Source organism: Stegastes partitus, unplaced genomic scaffold, assembly GCF_000690725.1.
Source record: "Stegastes partitus isolate 25-593 unplaced genomic scaffold, Stegastes_partitus-1.0.2 Scaffold405, whole genome shotgun sequence".
NCBI classification, from domain to species: domain Eukaryota; kingdom Metazoa; phylum Chordata; class Actinopteri; family Pomacentridae; genus Stegastes; species Stegastes partitus.
This window is the reverse complement of record NW_007578136.1, coordinates 101,113-123,396: the sequence shown is the minus strand read 5'-3', so window position 1 is coordinate 123,396 and position 22,284 is coordinate 101,113. Positions and strand designations below refer to the sequence as shown.

Sequence of the window (22,284 nt, the reverse complement as noted above, 5' to 3'; positions counted from 1 at the left end):
CCCCCCCTGCCTCCTGCTTTTTTCCAAGTGAAGCTGGGTTCTTGCCACTTGCCACATAAAAGCAGAGCGACATTATTACTACCACATTGCCTCACGAGTCTCTCAGTTGAAATGTAATGTACTAATTGGAGCTCCTAGATTAAGTTTTACGAGAAACGTAATTCTTTGATGATGATTTCATCTGCTCTAAATGTTTATCTTTACATCTGCTCTAAATAACTTTCCGTTACAGAATATGGCCGGTGAGCTATTTGCTCTTCGGGGGCCTAATGCCTGGCCTCTCATTTATCATAGTTAACTCCAAGATTTGTCCAGAAGTCCCTTATTAGGTTGTCTGAGTTTAATGAGACATATCGGAGACTCTGACGGGGAAATCACTGTACATTGATCCAGCTTGAATTCCAACAGTGGTAATGAAGGCTGTGGTGCCGGTGCAGCCGTCGAAGCGGGTCAATTAAGGATACTCGATTGATATGCAACAAAAAAAAGGGAAGCTGCAGCACTTTTTAAGTACTTCCATTATTGTCACAGACGTGCTAACCTTTCTTTAGTTCAATTATACATACGGCCTGGTTACTCTCAACCTTATGACAGGAAGACGGGGAGTCCCACAGAGCTGGAATCTGAAAGGCCATTTGTGATCACCGACTGAAAAATAGTCTGTTCTATGTTCCGTCACGTAGAACAAAGGCCTGTACTATGAAGTAGAATTGGAGGTTAGCGACGTAACTTGGGATTTAACCCTGGATTTTTTTGATGCTGGCTCATTTCTCACCAGGTTACATCGCCATGGTAACTTGTGCTGCACACCTGACCTTCTCCAGGTTATGTTTGAGATATCGGTGCATATAAAAAAAACACCATCTGCCTACCAGCCAGTTCTCCTCTCGTGAACACGTGAAGCTCGGTGTGTGGACAGAAGAGGGTCTCTTAGGGGTGCAAGAGTGCAAATTATTTTCTTTCCATGAGAGGCATAGATACCAGATATTTCAGTGATGTCCCAAGTTGATTTTAACGATCGGGATTGGAGCCAATCATGGCATTTTATTACTTTAACTAAATGGTGTTGGCTCTTGTTTAAGCCCAATGCTTGGTTTACATTTGCTGTCACATACATGTCAAAGTGGGAGAACACAAGTCATTATGTAGGAACATCCAACCAGAGGACGTTAAGCCTCATTAAAGTCTCTGTCATGGTGTCTGTTGTTAGCTAAACTCCCACAATGTTGGGTGCTTTCCAACACGGAAGTCCAAGTGATTGTAATGGTGTTAAACTTGAAGAGTCTCCACCTGGTGGCACAAGCAGGTACTACAGCTGAAGTGCAATCCTAATATGCAAGGTTTCTATGGTCTTACTTTGGATCGATTTTAATAACTTTAATGTACTCTAAGTGCATATTATCAATGGACATGGTATCAGATTAGGACTCAGTATTGGCAGACACTAAATATTAAATGATTCAGATCGGACCGAGGACAAAAAACATTTTTTTTTCATTGGAGGGGAACTCCACTGATTTTTTTTTCCTGTTGACTGCAAACAGTTTTAATTTTCTTCTCATTGTTGTTTGGAGTTATAATCCTAAAACAGAGACTAATTAAGCACCACTTTGAATAGTGTTTTCATATTTGGTCTTTAATGAGAGGAGCAGTTAACACCACCAGGGCTGCTGCCCAACGAATAAGGCTAAAACTGTCTAACACACCAAATGAAACCGACGTCTAACAACACATTTAGTTGAATACACACAATTAATTACAATCAGATCTGCTTGTGCCCTAATGATGGGCTATTGATGAGCCTATCGACTCTAATTTGTTCTTCTTGTGAGAAATATTCAGCTCTGGATGTGTCCTTACTGGTGATAAGCTAGATTCAGAAAGTCTGATTTGACTTAACGAGTTGTCAACCAGCTTCGTGGTAACGGTCAGGTTTAGTGAAGCCAGATCATGAAACAATATCCTGGATTTGTTGAACTTGCCTCATCGTACAGTCTGTGATGCTCCCAGCATGGAGGATGAGCTTTGACCTACTATTGTGTAGTTTCCCCCGTACTTCTGAATCTGTCGTTACTCCACCTGATAACAGTTTTGCTGGGAAATCTTTCTTTCTCACAATAAAGTTTATCCTCTTGGCCTGAAGTCTTATAATCAATTCAGTGTTTGTTGTTCCTCCAAGATCTGATCAAAAGTGTCCCAAGCAGTTTGAAATCTCCTCTCCGCTGCTGAGAATATGTTTTTACGGCCTGTGCGTGACTTGAGCTCGGCTCTCGTTATTATTTGGTTATTGCCATAATCGCATTACAAGCTTTCAGACTGCATGTACGACAGTGTCATACTCACAGAAAAGTGATGTTTTAATGGCGTATAAAAGCTCAGAAACGCTTTCTCTGGCATGACTGCCAAGTGCAATGTTTGACATTCAGGACTTCTTTCCTTTGAGGTCATGCATCTACTCCATTTTGCTGCTGATTGATTAGGCCCCAACTCCAATTTATCAAGCCTGTTTCAATTAATACATCTCACACGCTCACACGCCTCTCCGTTTACACTCCTCACATATAAGCAGAGCGAACACTAACAGCGAAGACCACATGTGACAAAAAGATGGAATCTGTTGATAACGCAGCAAAAAAGATTGATTTATCAGGGTTAGCGCCGTCGTGTTTTCCCAATTAGAACATTCACAACAGGGAATGAGTGATTTATTATTGTATATATTCCATTTAGATAAGACTTTGTGTAAACCCTGGTGTTATTCCACACAAAGACAGTCACAAGAGGCTGACAACGTTGAAGAGAGATACAGCAGCAGAGAGAAGGAGAATGATTATTTAATACGGGGAACACAGCGGTGACATTTAGTTTGCTGGAATTCAGGATTAGCTTGAAGTGACTTCATTGCCTTTCTGTCTGCCGTCGTCAAACCTACTGACAGGCAAATCCAACTCTTCCCGGCACCGAACGCGTTTTCTTTCCAAAAAAATTATTCGGAAGCAGCGTGACAAGGTGGCGAACATGACAACTGTAATTATTTGTACCTGTCTAACTGATGAAGGGAAGTTAACAAACAAACAAATGCAAGTTCGTGCAGCACAAAAACTCAGCCATATTTACCTCCCGCTGTGTCATATTTGCAGTCGTCGTGGTTGTTTCGGTGTCAGGCTGCCTCTCGCTTTCGGGCCGGTTCTGTGGCATTAACAGTCGGCGTGTGCAATCTCGTGGACTCGCGGTGCCTTTGCCTCCAATGCGACTCGGTGTCAGTCAAACGGAGCCCTGCAGGAGGCCCGTCCTGTGGGGTAATGCATTTTAAATGGAGGGGGGCGCGACCCTCCGTCCCCTCGCTTTTGCCCACGCCTCATTACCTCCCCACTGATTGATAAATATTGAGCCGCCGCGGACATGTGGGCCGAGTGGCTTTGCGGAATTAGACACATGATGTAGTTGGCTGGTGGTTCGTTTGCTCGGCGCGGATAACGAGCGCCCGCGATTGTAAATGAGGCCTGCATGCCTCGGTGTGTTTCTGGGTTTAAATAAAGGTTGAATAAGTGTTGTCAGCTGGGCGCCATGCACTGGAAGGTTTTCGCTGTGTGTGTTTCTGCACTGTTGGTATTTTTTTATTCTTTTGTTTTGCTGGTATTTCAATATGTTCTCCTCCATTAGAGCAGGATTTTAAATCTGTCCTAAAACAACGTTCACACGCCTATAGAGGGTTTGATCACTGTAATTACTCCTGGTGTTCATCCTGGCCATTAAAAACCCCTTTAAACGCACTTAAAGCCGGTGATGAGGGACGAAAAATGATCATTTTGGCAGTTGGGCCAATTAAACAGATATCTTCCGGGGTTTTTAGAAGAAATTTCCTCTTTTTCTTTGTCCTTCCTTTGCATCATGTGTACTTTAGTTTCTTTCTGCTGATCAATGGGACTAGTTTTTTTTTATTTTTTCCAACATCTGTGCAGTCATTTTGCCATCAGTTGTTTTCTTCAATGACAAACACGTTGGCTTTACTGTAGTTCGACTGCAGCAGTGTTGGATTCATGAGTTAGTGCATGACAGACACAGCACATCTTTCTAAATGGAGTTGTTCGTGGACTCTGTTTTTAAAGAGAGCTGCAATGACTCATTGTTTGATCTATTAGTTGTCAGCCATTAGAATAATCTTCAACTATTTTGATCCCAAAATAGTATTTTCTGTTTTTTTTTCTGCTCCTCTTGGACAGTAAACTGGACATCTTTGAGTTGTGGGATCGATATTTTTCACTACTTCCCAGACCAAACAGTGAATCCACTAAACGAGGAAGATTAATCGACTCTGGAAGCGATCCTTCGTTGCGGACCTATTGCCAGTGCAGTCAAGGATGCTCCAGACTTCGAGAGAGTCAGCTGAAGCGAGTAGACGCCAAAGGCTACCTCGAAAGCAGACGACTCTGTTAAAGACATCGGTGACCTTGGCTAACGTATATATTTTTTTGAAAACACACCCTGCAGTGACGGGAAACTTTATAGGTATGATTCCTGTGTGAGGAACACAATAAACCTCCTCATTCACCGAAAGTCACAAAAAGTAACGCAAAAGTCACATATGGATGACACATGGGTGTCTGCAACATGTTTTTTTACATCCCCACACTCCTGCAGTCGAGCGGCGAGGCAGACGCACACACTCCCCACGCTAGATTGTCTTTTGTGGGGCAGATGTTGGGTTTGTGTGTCCAACCGAGAGCGCAGACCTAATTAAGACTGACGAAACACATCATTTTATTTGGCTCTCTTTACTCTTTGGCCTCGCTTTGATCCGATGATTATTACCAGCTCTTTGGCTCTGTCGAGGACCGGAGGGCGGGGAAGCATTGTGTCTCATGCTGACAGCTCCCAAACAAAATAACCCCCCCTCCCCAGGTTGTTACAGCTGAAACTCCCAGCTGGGTTGTCAGCGGTGAGGTCAGTAAGAGAATCCAGCTGCCTGCTGAGGTTTGTTCCTCTGCTGTGGATTAGCACCAGCCAACCATCTGCTGGTGTCCTGCAGTGTAATACTGTACATGTGCATGCTGTGTATACAGTACATGCACACATAGAGGACAGACACTGGCTTGTACAAATCACGAACACAAATACAGATGCTCATGCTGCAATAATCAACCCGGGCAGGGGGTTCACGTAGTTTTTTTGGATCATTTGTTGCTTTCTTTCTGCTGTTGATCCGCTGCTTAATACCCCCACCTCCCTCCGCCAGTAACCTCTGGAGGTGGTGAGAAGAGCAGCCAGCATCACAGCAGGGCTGCCATGGTACCGAGTTTTTTTGTTATTGCAGCGAGGCGACAGGAGAGCACGGTTCAGAGGTTATTTGGTGTGCTTACCCCATGATTGTACCCTATAGGCTTGACACGGCCGCAGGAGGCTTTGGGAGGTTTGCAGGCTGCTGGTTCCTGAAGGACTTGTTGCAAAATAGTTTAGTGTTAGATTCTTCAAAGCCTATCCTAAGCTTGGCCATACCTGTACCTTGAGTTGAGGATGAGCATCTACAGCAGGGGTCTCGAACTCCGGTCCTCGAGGGCCGCAATCCTGCATGTTTTAGATGTTTCCTTCTTCCAACACACCTGATTCAAACGATCAGCTCATCATCAAGCTCTGTAGAAGCCGGATAACGATCCTGATCATTTGAATCAGGTGTGTTGGAAGAAGGAAACATCTAAAACTTGCAGGATTGCGGCCCTCGAGGACCAGAGTTCGAGACCCCTGATCTACAGCAATGCTAGCAACTGCATGAAGCCTGTTGATGCTTTGAGCCAAACGTCAGCACGCTTAACGCACAATGACAACGATGTTAATGCTGCTAATGACGCGCCGTCGGCCTTCGGCTATGCAGCAACCGTAGCTGAAAAACACGACTGAGTTTGCTCCTGGAAATGCTGCTCAACCGTTGACGGAGACGAGTCGATGCGTTGCCAGGATTAGACAACAAACAGGTGGCAGGTGCCTCATTACCGCAATATTGCAATTTCCTCTCTTGAGTCAAGTGGGTAACAATCAAATTCCATCCAGTTTGTTGCACCTTTGCGTTCCTGTAGGGAGGCGTAAGTAGTTGACAGTGTTTATAAAGAGATTCATTAGGTTGGCACTTGGGCAAAGATTCTCCTCCAGGAAGTTCTGAGCATCAAACACTTCATTTCCTGCGTATCGGTGGATTTTTATGCACCTATCTGTGCCTTTTTTGCATCAATTTCTGCCTTTATTTCAGGCGCCAGGTGCAAATTCAGAATATAATGGAATTCAATGCAGGCGTCGTATTGCTTTTAAAATGTTTATTCTCCTGCAGATCAACTTCATTTAATATTATCCCTGCTGAGTCGACACACATATAAGCTGGATTTACTCCTCTGCCTTCTTTTGCGTCTTTTGTTTGGGGGAAATAATCTCTTTAAATGTACATGTGGCACCGCTTCATATCAACCTTCCACACAGTGTATATTATGGTAATATATAGCTCATATCTGTGTTTGAATCCTGTACGTCCTAACCACGTTACTGAAGCGATCTACGAACACAGCAGCACAATTTGACGAGAAATGGTTCCAACATTGATCAAATGTTGGAGCTCCAAGAAATCTGAATATGTTGACAACATCACAATGCGTGGTCAGTTTCACTCGAACAAACTCGTCCAACAAAATCCCTCCGGTGCAATAAAATCTGAAGGTACGCTGAGTTTCCCACCCTCACTTTTCCCCCAATGCTGATTTATTTTATTTGTTTTTAACTCACTGGGGAAACACTCTTTTAATACTTCAGCACAATAAAATCCAGCATTATTTGTTCCCATCTGTAACTAAAAATGGCTTCACTATTATGTCTATCAGCTCTTTACCTGCTATTGTCTGCAGCGCGTACGCTAATTACTGTTCCGCTGTACCACATGCAATGAGTTATGGATTGATATCGAGCGCTTCTTCGCCGGCGCACGCACGCACGCGGCGTGAAAGCGGTTTAATGGAAAACGTCACCGCAGCCTCTTTTTTAAAAATCTATTTTCCTCCTCGGCGCCGACAGCTGCTCGGTGCAATTTATGCCATCCTAAAGCAGGGTTAAGTTTCAAATCGCATCAGACTGTTTATCTTCCACGCAGGTCTGGCAGTGGTGGAATGGCTTAAGACATTGTGATTGATTTTTGTTGGATGAGGCCCCTTAGGCTCACTCCTGAGCGCTTGTTGTCTTTGTTTATCCTTTCTAGGGGGCTGTTTGCGAGTAACTATACAGAAACCCATTACCTGGAAGATGGCAGCGCGGTCACAGGCCCTCCCAACTTCACGGTATGTTTCATTTTCTGTTTGTTTCATTTTTTTTTGATTAAAGGTGACACAATAAAATTATGATGTTGAATTTGTGATGTTTTTCTTCTATATTACCCGCCCGGCACCTCTTATGAATGTTGGCCTTTTGTGTAGCTCTTCCTTTCCGGACCGGTTCCGCTTCATTGTGCTAATATCGGGAGTCGGCGAGGAAGAAAAGAAAAATTGATATTGCAGTTAGACTCACTTTTAAACCACCTGGAATTGGGCAGTCTTGCGCATAAAGAAGTCCGCGCAGGTGAGTGGGCCCATTTTCAGCCGGCAGATTCATATTTGATGAAATAAGAGGCGAACAGAGGTCAGAGAATAGATTCGGTTTTGAGGGAACAGCTCACTTCCTTTCATAATGGATAAGCTTAAAACCAGCCCTAAAAATGGTTTGCTATGCAGTTCTGCAAGAAAAATATTGAATTAGTGAACATCCAAGTGCACTTCAGCAGCCACATTGACTGTGAAATATTCAACGCCTATCAGTGGATTCATGAGCCCCTGTAAATGGAGATAGCGTATTTATCTAAAATACATCTGTGAAGTCTGTCGAAAGACTCGTCATTTTGCATCATCGACTTTGAATCCAAATCAAGGAGGATGTTCAAGGTTTGTCTGGACACGTGCATATTTCTGGTCAACTAATTATTTCTTAAGTTACAGTTGTACCTTTTGCTACTGTGCTGCGATAAATATTGCTTATATTCATTAAGCTCATTTGCTTTTAAGTACCGTGGGTCTTTGAAAACATCTTCCATGGACCCAGAAATACCCTCCTATTGAAATAATTATTTTGAGGTTTGGGGGTTATAGCATGCAGCATGCTGTAATAAATGATGCAGCCGAGGCACGTGGAGCGGTTTCTGTGCCGTGTAGCTTCCAGCAGCTTTCCTGATTTCAGGGATTTGATCATCTGCAGCTTGCAATTAAATGGCTAATTTTCGTGCGGATACAGGAAATGCATCATAATAAACAGCCCGTGATGTCTGTGTACCAAACGCCCGGCCGACTTATAGCTGAAAATCCGCAAAAGATGAGATTAATGTAATTCAATAATGTCCAACCCACACAGCAAAATGAACAATATTTTCCGCTTGAGACTGCTGTGAGACCGGAGCTGGACCGTCGCTGGTGGGGCTCGGCCAGCTCATCAGAATTGCTGCCATTCCAGAGCGTAAAGACAATGAAGGGGTTGTGGTGGGTCAGCTCGGGGTGGATGCTGAGTCCACGGCTGGAGTTAGAAGGGTTGGGTGAGTGGGTTTGCATTAGCAAAAGCTATTTATTAACAATTAGGGTGTTGTAGTATTTATGTAGGGATGATAATAAATAAAATGTCACACTGTTCTTCGCATATCTTGACAACTGTGCATCCGATTCGCTTCAAACTTGCTGGGTGTGTAGCTGAGGACTTGAGGCAGTGTCGTGCCAAGTTTGAGGTAATTCCGATCAGCGGTAGCTGTTTTTTTGAGGGGGGTCCTTTTTGGCTGCAAGTGGGAGGAGCCTAAGACTTTCCTGTTGCTAGGCAACATCATCAAAGTCCAATGTATGCAGCTGGCACTGCACTAGCAATAACTGAGGATGTCCATCAGCACTTCAGGAGGTGATATGTGTTGTTCTGACCGACAACTGAGTTTATATTCCAATGAAAAAAAATAAAAACCTGTGAAATGCAGGCCGGCAGCACCTCGCTGATAAATCGACGAGAAACCTGTGGACATCTTCTGACCTCCACCCCTCCTCTCATTCCTCTCCCATGACCACAGCCAGCTCTTCATGGGAGGATCTTTTTTCCTGGAAACAAGCAGATCTTTTGAGACTGATCCGCAGTTAATTTATTTGTCCTGCCGGCAGGGAGGAGACTGATATAGTGATCTGGGCAAGGGATCTTTGCGGGTTCAGTTCTGTGTCAAACACAAGGTACTGCTGGGAGTGACTTCAGCATGAGTCAGCCCTCCCTCCGTTCCCTCGATCTGCTTTACGCCCTCTCCCCTTTTCACTAAATTTAAAAGTCCACGTGCAGCACGATAAATAAGTGCCATGTGCTGTAACTGAAGCCGTCCGCTGGGAATATGAATCACCTCCGCGGACGTTAAGGTGTTAACTCTGAATAATAAATGCATGCTAATGATAAACAATGTAATGTTCACACCCAGGATTGTCTCCCTCAATAATCAGGGTATTAGTTATTAATCCTCCGTAGTTCAGATATGAATGTGTAAGCACTTTCCTTTCTCATTTCTGTCTGCAGAAAAGTCTATTCATATCCCGTATATCGATGCATCACAGTCATGATCTCATCAAAGAAACATGAGGTGGTAGCATTAACTCAGTGTACTAAATCCAGCCCTGCTCCTCCCCACTAAACTAAAATTTCATATTTCATATAACGCTCCATCCTGTCTTTGCACCATTTCGCTTTGCCGTAATGGATCGTTCTCCTCCAGCACACCACCAGAAAGTGTCCGAGTAGGTAACAGCGTTCAAGGGAGCGCTTCCTGAAGTCTTTTGTCAAATATTTCTTTCTCTACTCTGTTATTAGCAAAAAGAAAAGAGTTGTTTTCTGCCACTTTGGAGACAACAGAACAACTTGTAAACACATCACTTGGTATTGTTGTGGGCATTGGGGAAGACATAACCACACAGCCAGTAGACATGAAGCAGCTTTAGCGTCTGAAGATGTGTTACTGATTCAATACACACCAATCAGACTGGTGGATTGATGAATGACATTGATCCTTTTCTTGCAATGTTCTGCTGGTAAATCTTGAGTTCTGCCATTCATGTGGATGTAACGTCACTTAAACACACCACTCTCAGCAGCCAGCAGGACAGTGGACCTCAAGCATGGCTGGAAGAACACAACAAAGAGCCCGAGGTGTTGATCCGGCCTCCAAATCCCCCCAGATCCCGATCAGAGGAATGCTCAAACCCAATCTACCTGAACCTGCAATGTCCACAGGTCACCCTCAGAGGTCCTGTGTCCATAGCACAATGGGTCAGAGGTGTTTTGGTGGCGCGATGGGAACCTACACAATATTAGGTGGCTGGTTTTAATGTTGTGGATAATTGGTATCGACCCAACATTCATTTGTGTAGAAAGACCATTGCTAAAAAGGTGTTTTTGTCACTGCATGTGGCCCTTTTCCAACATTAGTTACTTATTCAAGCCATGCTAGATATAAATATTCACGAATGCAGCTTTAAATATGAAGTTATTTATAACTTGCTGCTTGAAATTCAAACGAAAATTGATTAAATTAGGAGATTTTTAAGAATTCTGATTCAAAAAAAATCCCATTGAACCTCAACCTAACTTGGGTGGCGAGACTAAAAGGCTCTATTTAGCGAGGCTGTTTTAACTTGCTCGTGTCAGAAGTGAGAAAACATTAATTGGATTATCATTACAAGATTACTGCGAGGAAGCACCGTGATGCAAGATTAGGCAAGGATTCCCTTTAATACCAGAAACCCATTGAGACACCCAACATGCAAAATCAGCAGCCTCTGGAGGTTAGCCACCTTGAAGGAGGCCAGACGTAGACATTTACTGCCTGCTCGCTATATTTAGAGGCAGTCAAAGTGGGGTGGAAAACTCCCATTTCCTTGTTTTCCAGAACAGGGTGGCAGAAGGTCTGTCGGTCAGACCTCACCTGAGCGAAGCTCTCCGACTGTAGCAGAAGGCCTGTTTTCTCTCTAAACCAGACGCTTCCTCCCCGCCCTCTCGCTGCCAGGCTTCGTTCAATAAACACAGGCTTAATTCACTTTCTTTACTCCCCGCTGCAGCTTGACAGGTGGTCCATGAAAGTGGGTACCTGGGAATGCAGCAGAAAGCAGCAAAGCTTGTGCAGGGAAATGTGAAACTCTTAGACTTGAGCCATCATTAGCCGGTGGTGATGAGAGGGACTCGCTTCTGCTAACCTGGCAGAAGACGACATCCTGCACTTAATTCACTTATGTTTCACAGTTAACACCTGGGACCGGTGCAGCTGAACAGTGCTTAAGCCTGAACTCGTGTGTTATTTCACAGCCGTGATATTCTTCCAGTCTTGCATTTTAAACCTCTAAGTTGTCTGATTTGTGCCCCCTCAGGCAAACTGCTACTACCACGGTGAGGTGGAGGGTCATGTCAACTCGGATGTCAGCCTCAGTACCTGCGCTGGGATTAAGTAAGTGTGTCAGACGCTATCTGTTCTCCATGTTTTTAGTCAGAACACGCTCTCCCTGACAATTTTATTTTAAGTCGAGTCTCGGGGTTTTTTTTTTTTTAAAAGAGGATTCAAGTCCAAGTCTAGTCACGTGTCTTCCTGAGCAAACTGCAAGTCATGATGCACGTGTTTTGTTGAGACAAAGTTCTTTCAATGCTGATAACTAAATATTCCTAGCTGAGTATGTGGACATGTAAAGCATGCCTATATTGTTTTTATTGCTGTATACATGAGGGTGCTTCAAAAGTTCTCTGCCTCACCCAGAAACAAAGGGCGTAACTCCTGTTTTGGGGCATGACGGTATATTACAAAGCCTTATATCGCTGTCCACAAAAACTCAAGTGTTTGTCATCAGTTCTTTTGCAAGTAGAGGAGAACTCCAAGCTCGCATGCTGTTTCTGCAGGACAACATCCACACAGCTCAGGTAGCAGAAGCAGCCGAATGTGGCTTTAAGGAACCTGACTGACCCGACCTGCACCGTCTGACTTCCCAAACTGAATCTTATTTGCGTGGTCGCCAGTTTCATAATGATGATGAGGTCGTGCCTGCTGTTGTCAAGATGTGACCTTCTTCTATGAAGGGGTAGAACTTTTTGAAATAAAAGATTTTTTTAAACAGCATTTTCTCGAGATAACGAGATAACTATTCCGTTACCTCGGGAAAACGGCGTTCGTTTTCTCGAGATAACAAGATAATTGTCCCTGGATACTGATGCCTGTGTTTACAAAGAAACGAGTGACGCTCTGGAGTGCAGCAGTGACTTCGAATGGACTGAAAATGTCAGATCGAGGATCATCATGAGATGATGGATTTAACACAAACACCAACTATCTCGTTATCTCGAGAAAATGAAGTTGGGTTTCTCGAGATAAATTATCTCATTTTCACGAGAAAACGATTCTTGTTATCCCGAGATAACAAGAAAATTAACTTGTTATCTCGAGAAAACGGCGAAGAAAGAACAGTCGTGGAAAACGACCGCTCTCGGCTTCCGTACTTTGGGTCTAAAAGTCACAAGTCACCAACAACTTAATATTGCAATTGATAACAAAAATGCCCATTTTAAACTGCCCCACTGTAAACTAAACAGATCAACATGCACTCAGTTTTTTTTTCTGTGCGAGGAGGTGGATTAGTACCAGTATTCCTGGTGCTCACGTTTGGCTTCACCGCCAAGTTCCGATGACTTAACTGAGGTGGTAAAACTGCTGGTTTATTTAAAAACCTCTTAGTTAGACGCTTGCTTCGGTCAGCGCGGCGTAACTAAATCGTAAATTTTGCTGCATCAGTAACCTTAGATGACACTCTGTATATATACGGCTGGAAAGCAGCAAACCTGACATCCTGTGAGGGGCTTCGCTGTTGGAAACGCTCTGTTTGCAAATGTCAAACAGGAGTAATGATTGCAGCAATATCATTGGACACACATCAGGAATGTTTTCATACACCAGCCAGAAACATCTACACCCTCGGCAGAGTGATTTAGCCGATCGCGAAGCTCCGCCGCCGACCTCGGTCCTAATACTTATTTATTTATTTATTTTAGTTGTTTTTTTTTCCTGCAACCTGTCTGCACGCAGATCGATCAGTGGAACTTTTCTTGACAGCGGAGCTACACATTGCTTGACCTGCTCTCAGAGACAAATAGTTTGGGTTGGCAGTGCTCAGGCTCGTGGGGGTGGTGGTGGTGGTGGAGGGGATTCGTATGAGTTCATGTGGATGTGAATATTGTGCAAGGTTTAAGAGATTCTCACAGTTTATCCAGACTCGCTGCGGGAGGATGTCACTTTAAATCACCGAGGCTGCCGTTACAAAATGAGAAAGCAGAAACAAAGACCACATGGTTGATAGAGTAAAATAAACTGCTGCTCGCCGTGAACGATGTCTGCCACTTGATCACGAGGAGCTAATTCGAGTTGTGGCCTCCATTATTACACGGCGTGATGTCGGCCGACGAGCACACTCATAGCTAATGATGTATCGCCCTTTCTCGCCGTAATGGGATGTAACGCACGAGTCGGGATCACTTTCATTCAGCCAAATGAGCGTTCTCCTTCCTTCGAACCTCTGAGAGCCTCTTCCTCTTTCTTTGCAGGGGTTTTATATCTCTTGGAGGCAGATCTTTCGTCCTGGAACCGTGTGCCGATCACTCTGATGGGACTCACTGGATCTACACAGCTGAACACCTCAAGTTTGCTCCTGGCACCTGCGGCCACGATTTCAACATATCCTATCCCACTTCGCATGCAGACGGCGGTCCGTTCAGGGCCTTCAGCACAAGGGTAAGAATTATTAAACTGTCTACATTGCACCGGCGGCTACAAAGGTCTCCTTTTCTTTTTTTCTTTTTTTATTTCTTAAATTTAGAGTACAGACATAACAGAAAACGAGGGTTTGGGCGAGATGGGGGTTGACATGCAGCAGAGGTTCGACTGGAAACAGAGACGCTGTGGGTTATGGTCGCCACCTCACACTGTTGAACTTTCTTTGTGTTGCTCCTTTTTTTACTTACCGTGGGCTCAGACAAAACTAAAGTTGTTGTATTTGGCCTTAAACACATTAGAAACACGCTATCTAACCGTATAGTTACTCTGGACGGCCTCCAGCACGACTCGGAGGAACACTGGAGTTATTGTTGAAGAGGATAACTCACACATGACTTACACATGAGACAGAACTTCCTGCGTTCACCTGTCTGAAAGGCTCAAAATCAGCAACATCCCCTCTGAGTGATGCTGATTTTTTATTTTTTTTACTTCTAGTGTAGATTGTAGTAATTCCCTTTTATCCCAGTAATTCTCTGAAAAAAATCCAAATCTTGCAGGAACCACAGGAACCAGCAGGAGATATTACAAACCCTCCATATCAGCTTCTCTTCATTGATTTCCTATAAAATCCAAAGTAGAATTTAGAATCCTTTCCTCACATACAAAGCCCTTAATGACCAAGGTCCATCGTATCCTTAGGAACTTGTTGTACCGTCTTATCCCAGTAGACCACTTTGCGCTCTGAGTGCAGGCTTACTGGTTCCTGGAGTTTCTAAAAGCAGAATGGGACGTAGATCCTGTAGCTATCAGACTCCTCTCCTGTGGAATCGGTTCAGGAGGCAGATATCCTCTCTGCTTTTAAGATTTTGCTGAAAACGTACCTTTTTGCTAAAGCTTGTAGTCGGAGTTGACTGTAGGGGCTCCACATGTTACGAATAGACTACAAACAATGCGTGTTTCTTAACTCCAACTACTTCCTGTCACTTTCTGACAAGCTGCCCTGCTGTTAACATGTTTTGTTTCTTACCATGCTGCTTATTTTCATTCTAAATGTTGTTTATTTCTTGTCACGTGACTGTTGGTTGCAGCCGAGTGTCTCGTGGCTTCTCAGCTGCACTTACGAGCACTGAATTTGTCTTTTTTTTACTTGATCTGGTGCATTTTTATGAATGAGGCATGTAAAATAAAGGGATTCTGATCAAACATCACAACTTTTAGCAGATTTTTTAGCTAATTTTTCTGACAGAAACTGGGTTATTTTAAAGACAAATATGCTTTTCAAACAGGCTGCAAGGTGGGGCGGTGGTTAGCACAGTTGCCTCGCAGCAAGAAGGTCGCCGGTTCGCGTCTTTCTGCGTGGAGTCTCCACGTTCTCCCCGTGCAGCGTGGGTTCTCTCCGGGTTCTCCGGCTTCGTCCAGAAACATGTTGAGGTTAATTGCTGATTCTAAATTGTCCGTAGGTGTGAATGTGAGTGTGCTTGGTTGTCTGTCTCTAAGTGTAGCCCTGTGATAGACTGGTTACCTGTCCAGGTGAACCTGCCTTCACCCTGAGTCAGCTGGGATAGACTCCAGCCCCCCTAGTGAGGATTAAGGTGTATATAGATGATGGATGGATGCTTTTCAAACCCATGGATGGGTTTGGGGGTTGAGAGGCTTCAATCCTAAGCAACAGTGGCCCCTCCTGTTTTTTTTTTTTTTTCCAACAAATCAAATTGATTAATCAGGTAGAACAAAATGTATTTCAATCTTAGATCTTCAACTAATTTCGACTTCACAGGGCCTTCAGCGGGTCAAACTGATCAAAGCCGCCTCGCTATAGACGGGCCGCTGCACGTAAATCGATAAACTCTATATCTCTGTTAACGCTTTAGTGAGTACAATCAATAAACCCTTAAATCCTTTAGAAAATAGCTTTCATAGGCGTACTGTGTCTATGATCGGGCCGCTGTTGATGCTTGATATTGTGTGTTGCTGCAACGGATAGCAACTCACAGCAGGTTGATGGTTGTAATATTCCTAATCGATGTGCATTCTTTACATTCTTAGACTCAATAGTACCTTAAGGATCCATAGATTTCCTACATTTTAACCTAATTCACTGCTTTGCTTTTGAGTTTGCAGTCCTTCAGACACACTTTGCCCTACAAATGGCGTGAAGACAGAAAATTGCCAGCCAAAGTGAGAAATGTTTTCTATCTATTATAACCTATATTTAGAGCCTGCGAGCGCAGAATAAGAATAAACCTCACTCCAACCCTCTCTACACATCATTTGTAATGTAGATATTGGTAAGTGGCCTGGTATATGTATTTTAAAAAAGCTGCTACTTGTTGAATTATTCACTTATCCCCTCCATTTGATCCAGGGGCGTCCATTAGTGCTCTGGAGAGCCGAGCTGATAAACGCTCGTGGAAACTACGCTGACTGTTAAGTGGCGACGTTTGCTTTGAACGTGAGCTCAGGCTGAACCGGCGCGACCCGTCCATCCAGACTTAAACCGATTGCTTTTAGGACAGCCCACCCCGTCTACACTCAACCCCCCGCACACAGCGTGGAGATAAATCATACGGGCCGTGCCCCCGGAGCGTCTCTACCCTCGGAGGGGGGATAGGGCTTTAAAGATGATGAGCACCGATAAGTGGAAAACACAGACTCTGGAAGGCAGGAGGTGGACAAACATGATCCGGTTTACCAGATCAGGACGCAGACAAGAACTCATATGGAGGCATAATATAATCATGATGCAGCACAAAAACAAGGGACTTTCCGTTTAGTTAGAACTGACTTTTTACATTTGCAATCATATCATTAAGGAAACACTGAGATCAATGCTGGAAACGCACCAAACACATGGGTTTGCTGGCTGAGACGTTCCATCCGTACTGGTTTCTACTACGTGCTCGCTGAGTAACGGGGGGTTTTCTGAGGTTTTTCTTGTACAGCCCGATCTCTGATTGTGATTAAAGTTCTGGCTTTGGTAGCGTCCATTGTCTCAAGTGTTAAGAGGGCTGTAAAGATTCAGCGCAAGCAAATGAATCCTGACAACAGCACAATGCAGATGTTCCTGCTTGACAGACACAAAGGGGGGATCGGAACAAAGGAGGACTCATATTGACAGTTTATACATGTACGAGGACGATGTGCTAATTCTCTGACATAAGAGGGCTTTTTTTTCTTTTTAATTTGCTTCATCTGATCACAATGTTCTCTTACATTTGTTTAAAACGCTGCCCTTCCAAAGACAACAAGAAAAGAATTAGACGGGCAATCGTCTCGACTGCTGAGTGAAGACAGACGTATAAAGGGAGGTGGCATTAAAACAAAACAGCAAACAGACGAGATAGTAAAGAATAAATATATATATTTCGAATTCCAGTCACCTGAATATAAAGTCTGATGTGCTGTACTCGACGACAGGCAAAGCGAGTTCACCTCAGCATGCTGCACAGGGGCACCGGGGTGTGCACGCTGCCGCTTTGATAAGCTGCAATGTGCCCTGCTTGAGGGTCTAAAGATAAAGAGGTGTGTTGGCAGAGTGCCCCTGGATGATGAGAGTCAGATGGGGTAGAGAAGAGCACAGAGATACGCTGGCAAGCCGACAGAAACTGCACATCAACAGCGCGGGTTCCTGCAAATATACATCGTCTCGGGGTTGTCCGAGACGTCGGACGTTAACGACGTGCGTTTTTTTCTGTCTGTCTTGTGGCTGAAACAGATCATAACAGTTCCTGGAGTGGACGATGTATTGAAAGAACATTTGGATGCCTGCCTGAACTAAACTGCAGAGCTTGAGCATGGAGGTTCACTTGTGTGTAGGGGAGAATATCAGATTGCAAAGGTGCGCTTGATGGGGTGACGAGATAACCGAGTGTTTAAGGTGCATACCACATGGGCTGAAATGCCTTTATTCCTTTGCTTGTTTTATGCCTGTCTCTATTGTAAATAACAGCAAAAAGCCCAAAAGATACACACACTTTTAATTCAGTTTTTGCTTTATGAAGGCTGCGACACGCTGTGCAAAGCATGAACAAAGGGAAGAAGAAAGAATTATTGTTGTTTCCACTTTAAAAGAGTCGGTAGATGTTAGAAATACATGATGATAGTCAGCAGTAGCAGACTCCCTTTATATAAATCTGCTGGAAATCTGGATGCAGTCACCATTATTTTCATGCTCCAGTAGAAGTTTCAGGTTTATAGAGTCAAAAAAAATACGTGTTGTAAAATTCACACCTGCAGCTCCAGCTCACTGGATTCTTTTCAGGAACAGGGGTGCTCTTCGCTGAGTTGTCTGAACATAGTGTCCATGTGTGTGTGTGTGTCGTCTCCAGTGGCCTCCTAGAGACTCGGTAATCACCATAGGGTACATTTGAAGCACACTTGCCCATCCTGGCTTATCTATGGAGGAGGCAGATAAGAGCAGAGAGGATCCAGGCTGCCAGGCCAGCAAGGATAAAGAGGCTCAGGTTGAAAGAGGGCCATGGCGTGAAGGCAGAACCCTTAGCCAGCAGGATAGTATAGGATCTGCAAGCGTGCGAGTGGAAAGAGCAAAGCATGTGCGGGGAGTGTGTTTGTGTGTGCAGGTGAAACAGACTGCAGCACGACATGCGGCGAAAGCGACTCGCTGCCCAGCACGGCATGAAAGAAGCGTCTGCTGCATGGCCGGGAGCTGTGTTTGTCTTGCTCTGGAAGTGTCCCAGATCGGCATTGTTTCCGTACTTTGTTTTACATTTTCACTGACGGATTTCTTCGGTGACCCTCCAAACCGTTGCTGAGTCAACACAATTAGTTCAAGACGTGTTTACGGCGTCCCCATCAGTCCTGACTGCACGATGTGTTTAATGATCATTAGCAAATGTAAGCAAACAAACACACAAAGTAAGATGGAAAGCAACGATGAAAGCCGTCCAATGCTAACATTATTTTCAGCATTGCAAGTTTGGCTATTCGTGTCCATTTAGCTAAAAAAAAAACATGTTATGCCTTAGTAGAGCTTCACAGAGTCTCAAGACATTTAGTTTTGTATTTCCTTTTGTTGATTTTTACACACCGTCCTTCAAGTCTATCAATCGCATACAATCAGCCTTTTCTAGGAAATCTGCAGCCAGTTTAACCCCCTGAGGTCCAAGACGTTTCTGGGCGTCTTTTGCTTTTGGCACATCTTTAGTCTCTGTGGCCTCGTTTTGCGCTGCAGCATAAAATCCTGCACCTCCACGGAAACAGGAAGTAGACAGAACTCAGAATATCTTTTATACAGTAAAAGAAAGTAAAATGCTATAAATCTAATAGGTTACGTTTTTTGAGTATTTGTTGAATTTCCACTGGTGGAATACCAGACAATATGGTGTCTTTACTGTAGATATTTAACTGTTTACATTCTGTTCTACATCTGCTCTGCCTGCAGTTCAATCTAGTAGATCCAAAAAGCCCCTGAACTGTTGTCATGCATTCAATTACAGTATTTTTTTTTTTGTTTCATACACACTTCAGTTACTGTAAATGTCGAGACATGTAGGATAAAGGGATTTTAATGAAATAGTAAACTTTTAAGCTGAAATCTGGCTTCTTTTTTTTGTTTTTACAGTTTCCAGTCCTGAAAAATGGCGTCTTTTTTTTTTTCCATTTTAAGATACCTCGTCTTTCAAACCTTGTTAAATGAAAATGTTTTATTTCCCATAATTCACTGCCTCTGATTCTTCCCACCAATTCAAAGCACAGAACTGTGAAAATCTTTGAGCGAACCAAAAGAGACGCAAAAGAAAAGGGGAAGATTTGAAAACTCGCATTTTGGATTTGTCCTGTTTGGTTGTATGAACACATCCCACTAAGCATGCAGGTGGAGTCCCTGCAACAGAACCATAAATCAATACTTTACATATCACATTCTCTCTCTTTTTTTTCTTTTTTTTTTTTTTGGAAGCAACGTTGCCTGCAGCATTGTCCAAAAACACTGATTTATTAGTTAATAAGCTCGCTCCTGTAGAGCGCCATTAGATTGTGTGACCTTAGCGCCTCTTATTGGGTCAGACATGAAGGGCAGCTGATTGCTTCCCTGCTTCCTTTTGTGCCGTTCAGGTGAAAAGCCGTGCGTCGTTGCCACCTACTGAATCTCGGCTGCCCTTTCCAGAAAACTGCAGCGAAGTGCTTCCTCCTAATGTCTCTCTCCTCTCCCCCCTTTTCTTTTCATCTGCTGTTTCATCACATTGTCATTTTCGCTCTCCGTCCTCGCTCTCATTTTCTGCCTTTTCTCCTATCTGTGTCACCTTCCCTTTTTTCTTTCCCCTTCCTGTCACTTTCTCTCCCAGCACAAGCGCCACGTCCAGACCACAACCAAGTACGTGGAGCTGATCATCGTGGCCGACAACAGAGAGGTGAGCGGAGGTCGCCGGGTTTCTTCGGGGGAAAAAAAAAAAAAAGGCTCACGGGTCATATGCTAAATCTCCCACTTTCACCTGGAGACACAGATAAGATTGGCTTGTTGTCGCCTCTGATGTGGCCACTTATCCGTCCTTTACACTCTACTCCGAATACATCATTTGGCCACTTGACTCACAAATGAGGCGAGTTCTTCATGAATAATCTCACATCTTAAGATCTCACAGAGAGCTAAGAGCAGATACCTCGCCGGCTTCAGACATGTAGGTCAATGTCACGCTTTGGAGGCTGATGAAACGTTAGATACAAGACAAGGTGGTTGGGGTTATCTTTCTAGTCTGAGCGCCGCTGAGGAGTTAAGACCGAAACAACGTTAATTCAGCCCAAACGCTGTGTTTGATGACAATAAACATTCAACAGCATGGATCACCTCTTTCTCTCCTCGCTTTATCCTCTCTCTCCCTTTCTGTCCATATTGTTCAGTTTCAGAAGCAAGGCAAGGACATGGAGAAGGTCAAGCAGCGGCTGGCTGAGATCGCCAATTACGTGGACAAGGTAACAATTGAATCAAAAGAGGCGAACGCAGTGTTGGAATGTGATTCATTAGAGGTCACATCGAGCCCGCTGAAATTTAACCGACCTGCGAGCGGGGGGCTGATTAGATTATGAACGGATGATCAATTTCATAACTCGGCTGAGGAATGTTGGTGAAGAGGGGGCCGGCGTAATAGATCGTGCGGCGGGCTTGGCGGTTTAATAAAACAGGAGCGAAAAGAGGCGATTTATTCAGGCGGAAAGTCGCGCGTTAATAAATGTTTAAGCATTTCTTCAGAGCCCCTTTTTATTAAAGTGACTATTTTATAGAATTTGTGTTTAATACGTAATGTACAGTGAAGCCGGTAACAGAAAACGTTCATAAAGCTGAAGCTACGTCTCTCTCTTCCTTCTTGCCGTCAGTTCTACAGGGCTCTGAACATCCGTGTGGCTCTGGTGGGCCTGGAGGTGTGGAGCGACGTGGACAAGTGTCCCATCACCCAGGACCCCTTCACCACTTTGCACGAATTCCTCGACTGGAGGAAGGTGAAGCTGCTGCCTCAGAAGCCACACGACAACGCCCAGCTCATCAGGTGGGTCCGTCACTGCAGCAAACAAACGCAATAACTGTGTTCAGGACGTATCAGTTGCTTGAAAGGTTTGTTTTTTTTCCCCCCTGAAAATTACACAAAATTGCACAAAGTCAAAACAAACAACACAGTAATGCTTAGAGTGGGTTTTATTTATTTCAAGCAAAGTGAAATATGATGTTTTGTAGTGTGACTGCTGTTTTTATTTTCGAGCTACCCAAGGGCAAGGGCATTTTGGATTTTTTTTCCACAACCAGCAGTCACGGTTTTGTTTGATCAAAGTAAATTTAAATTCCTACCTTGTAAAACGCTTTCCTGAGTCAGTCTTTTGCCATTTGCAAGCTGTAAAAAAAAAAAAAACATTCTCATGAGATACCAACGAAATGCTGACTGCATAAAAATGTGAACAAATCCACATCTTTCTTTCATAAAAAACATGTTGTGTTAGTTTAAAATGCAAAGTGGAAAATGGGCAGAAAGACTGAAAAAAGAGAAAAAAATACTTTTACAGAGAGACTAGACATATTCTGCATAGATGATAATGGTATATAGGTGAGCAGATGAGATGGAAGTCTTTAGTTTCTTTGCTTAAGTGAAAGAATCAATGCAGGAGTGTAAAAACAATCCGTTGCAAGTAAAAGTCCTGCACAAAAAATCATACATAAATACTACCAATACCAAAGTAAAAGCATTCATTTGGTTCCTTTGACTTTACATACACTTGTAAAGATCACGCATGTCGTGGCAGTCTTGAGTTTCCAATACAACTCCTAGAATTATAACACGAGTCTTTGTCACAAAAAACAATCCTGCATGTTGGTTCTTCTGGAAATATGACAACATCTGCTGGGTCAAATATGTAATCATGCTGAAGAACCACTGCAAAGGAGAGTTTAAATACAGTTTTAAATATATTTGATTAGATGGTTAATGGGAGTGTTCTCATAGATTGATCGTAGCAACTGGACTTAACTGGAC

The 22,284-nt window shown here is 43.8% G+C and overlaps 1 protein-coding gene across 1 annotated transcript in view; it reads left to right on the top strand.

Moving 5' to 3' along the window:
- adam12a (ADAM metallopeptidase domain 12a) overlaps window positions 1–22,284 on the top strand; it is an 80,275-nt gene that overhangs the window by 33,448 nt on the left and 24,543 nt on the right. The window contains exons 4-9 of the mRNA XM_008285506.1: window positions 7,232–7,310; window positions 11,427–11,503; window positions 13,639–13,825; window positions 20,113–20,178; window positions 20,666–20,737; window positions 21,140–21,309. Coding sequence (XP_008283728.1) covers window positions 7,232–7,310; window positions 11,427–11,503; window positions 13,639–13,825; window positions 20,113–20,178; window positions 20,666–20,737; window positions 21,140–21,309 — 651 coding nt within the window. The remainder of the gene's footprint in view (window positions 1–7,231; window positions 7,311–11,426; window positions 11,504–13,638; window positions 13,826–20,112; window positions 20,179–20,665; window positions 20,738–21,139; window positions 21,310–22,284) is intronic.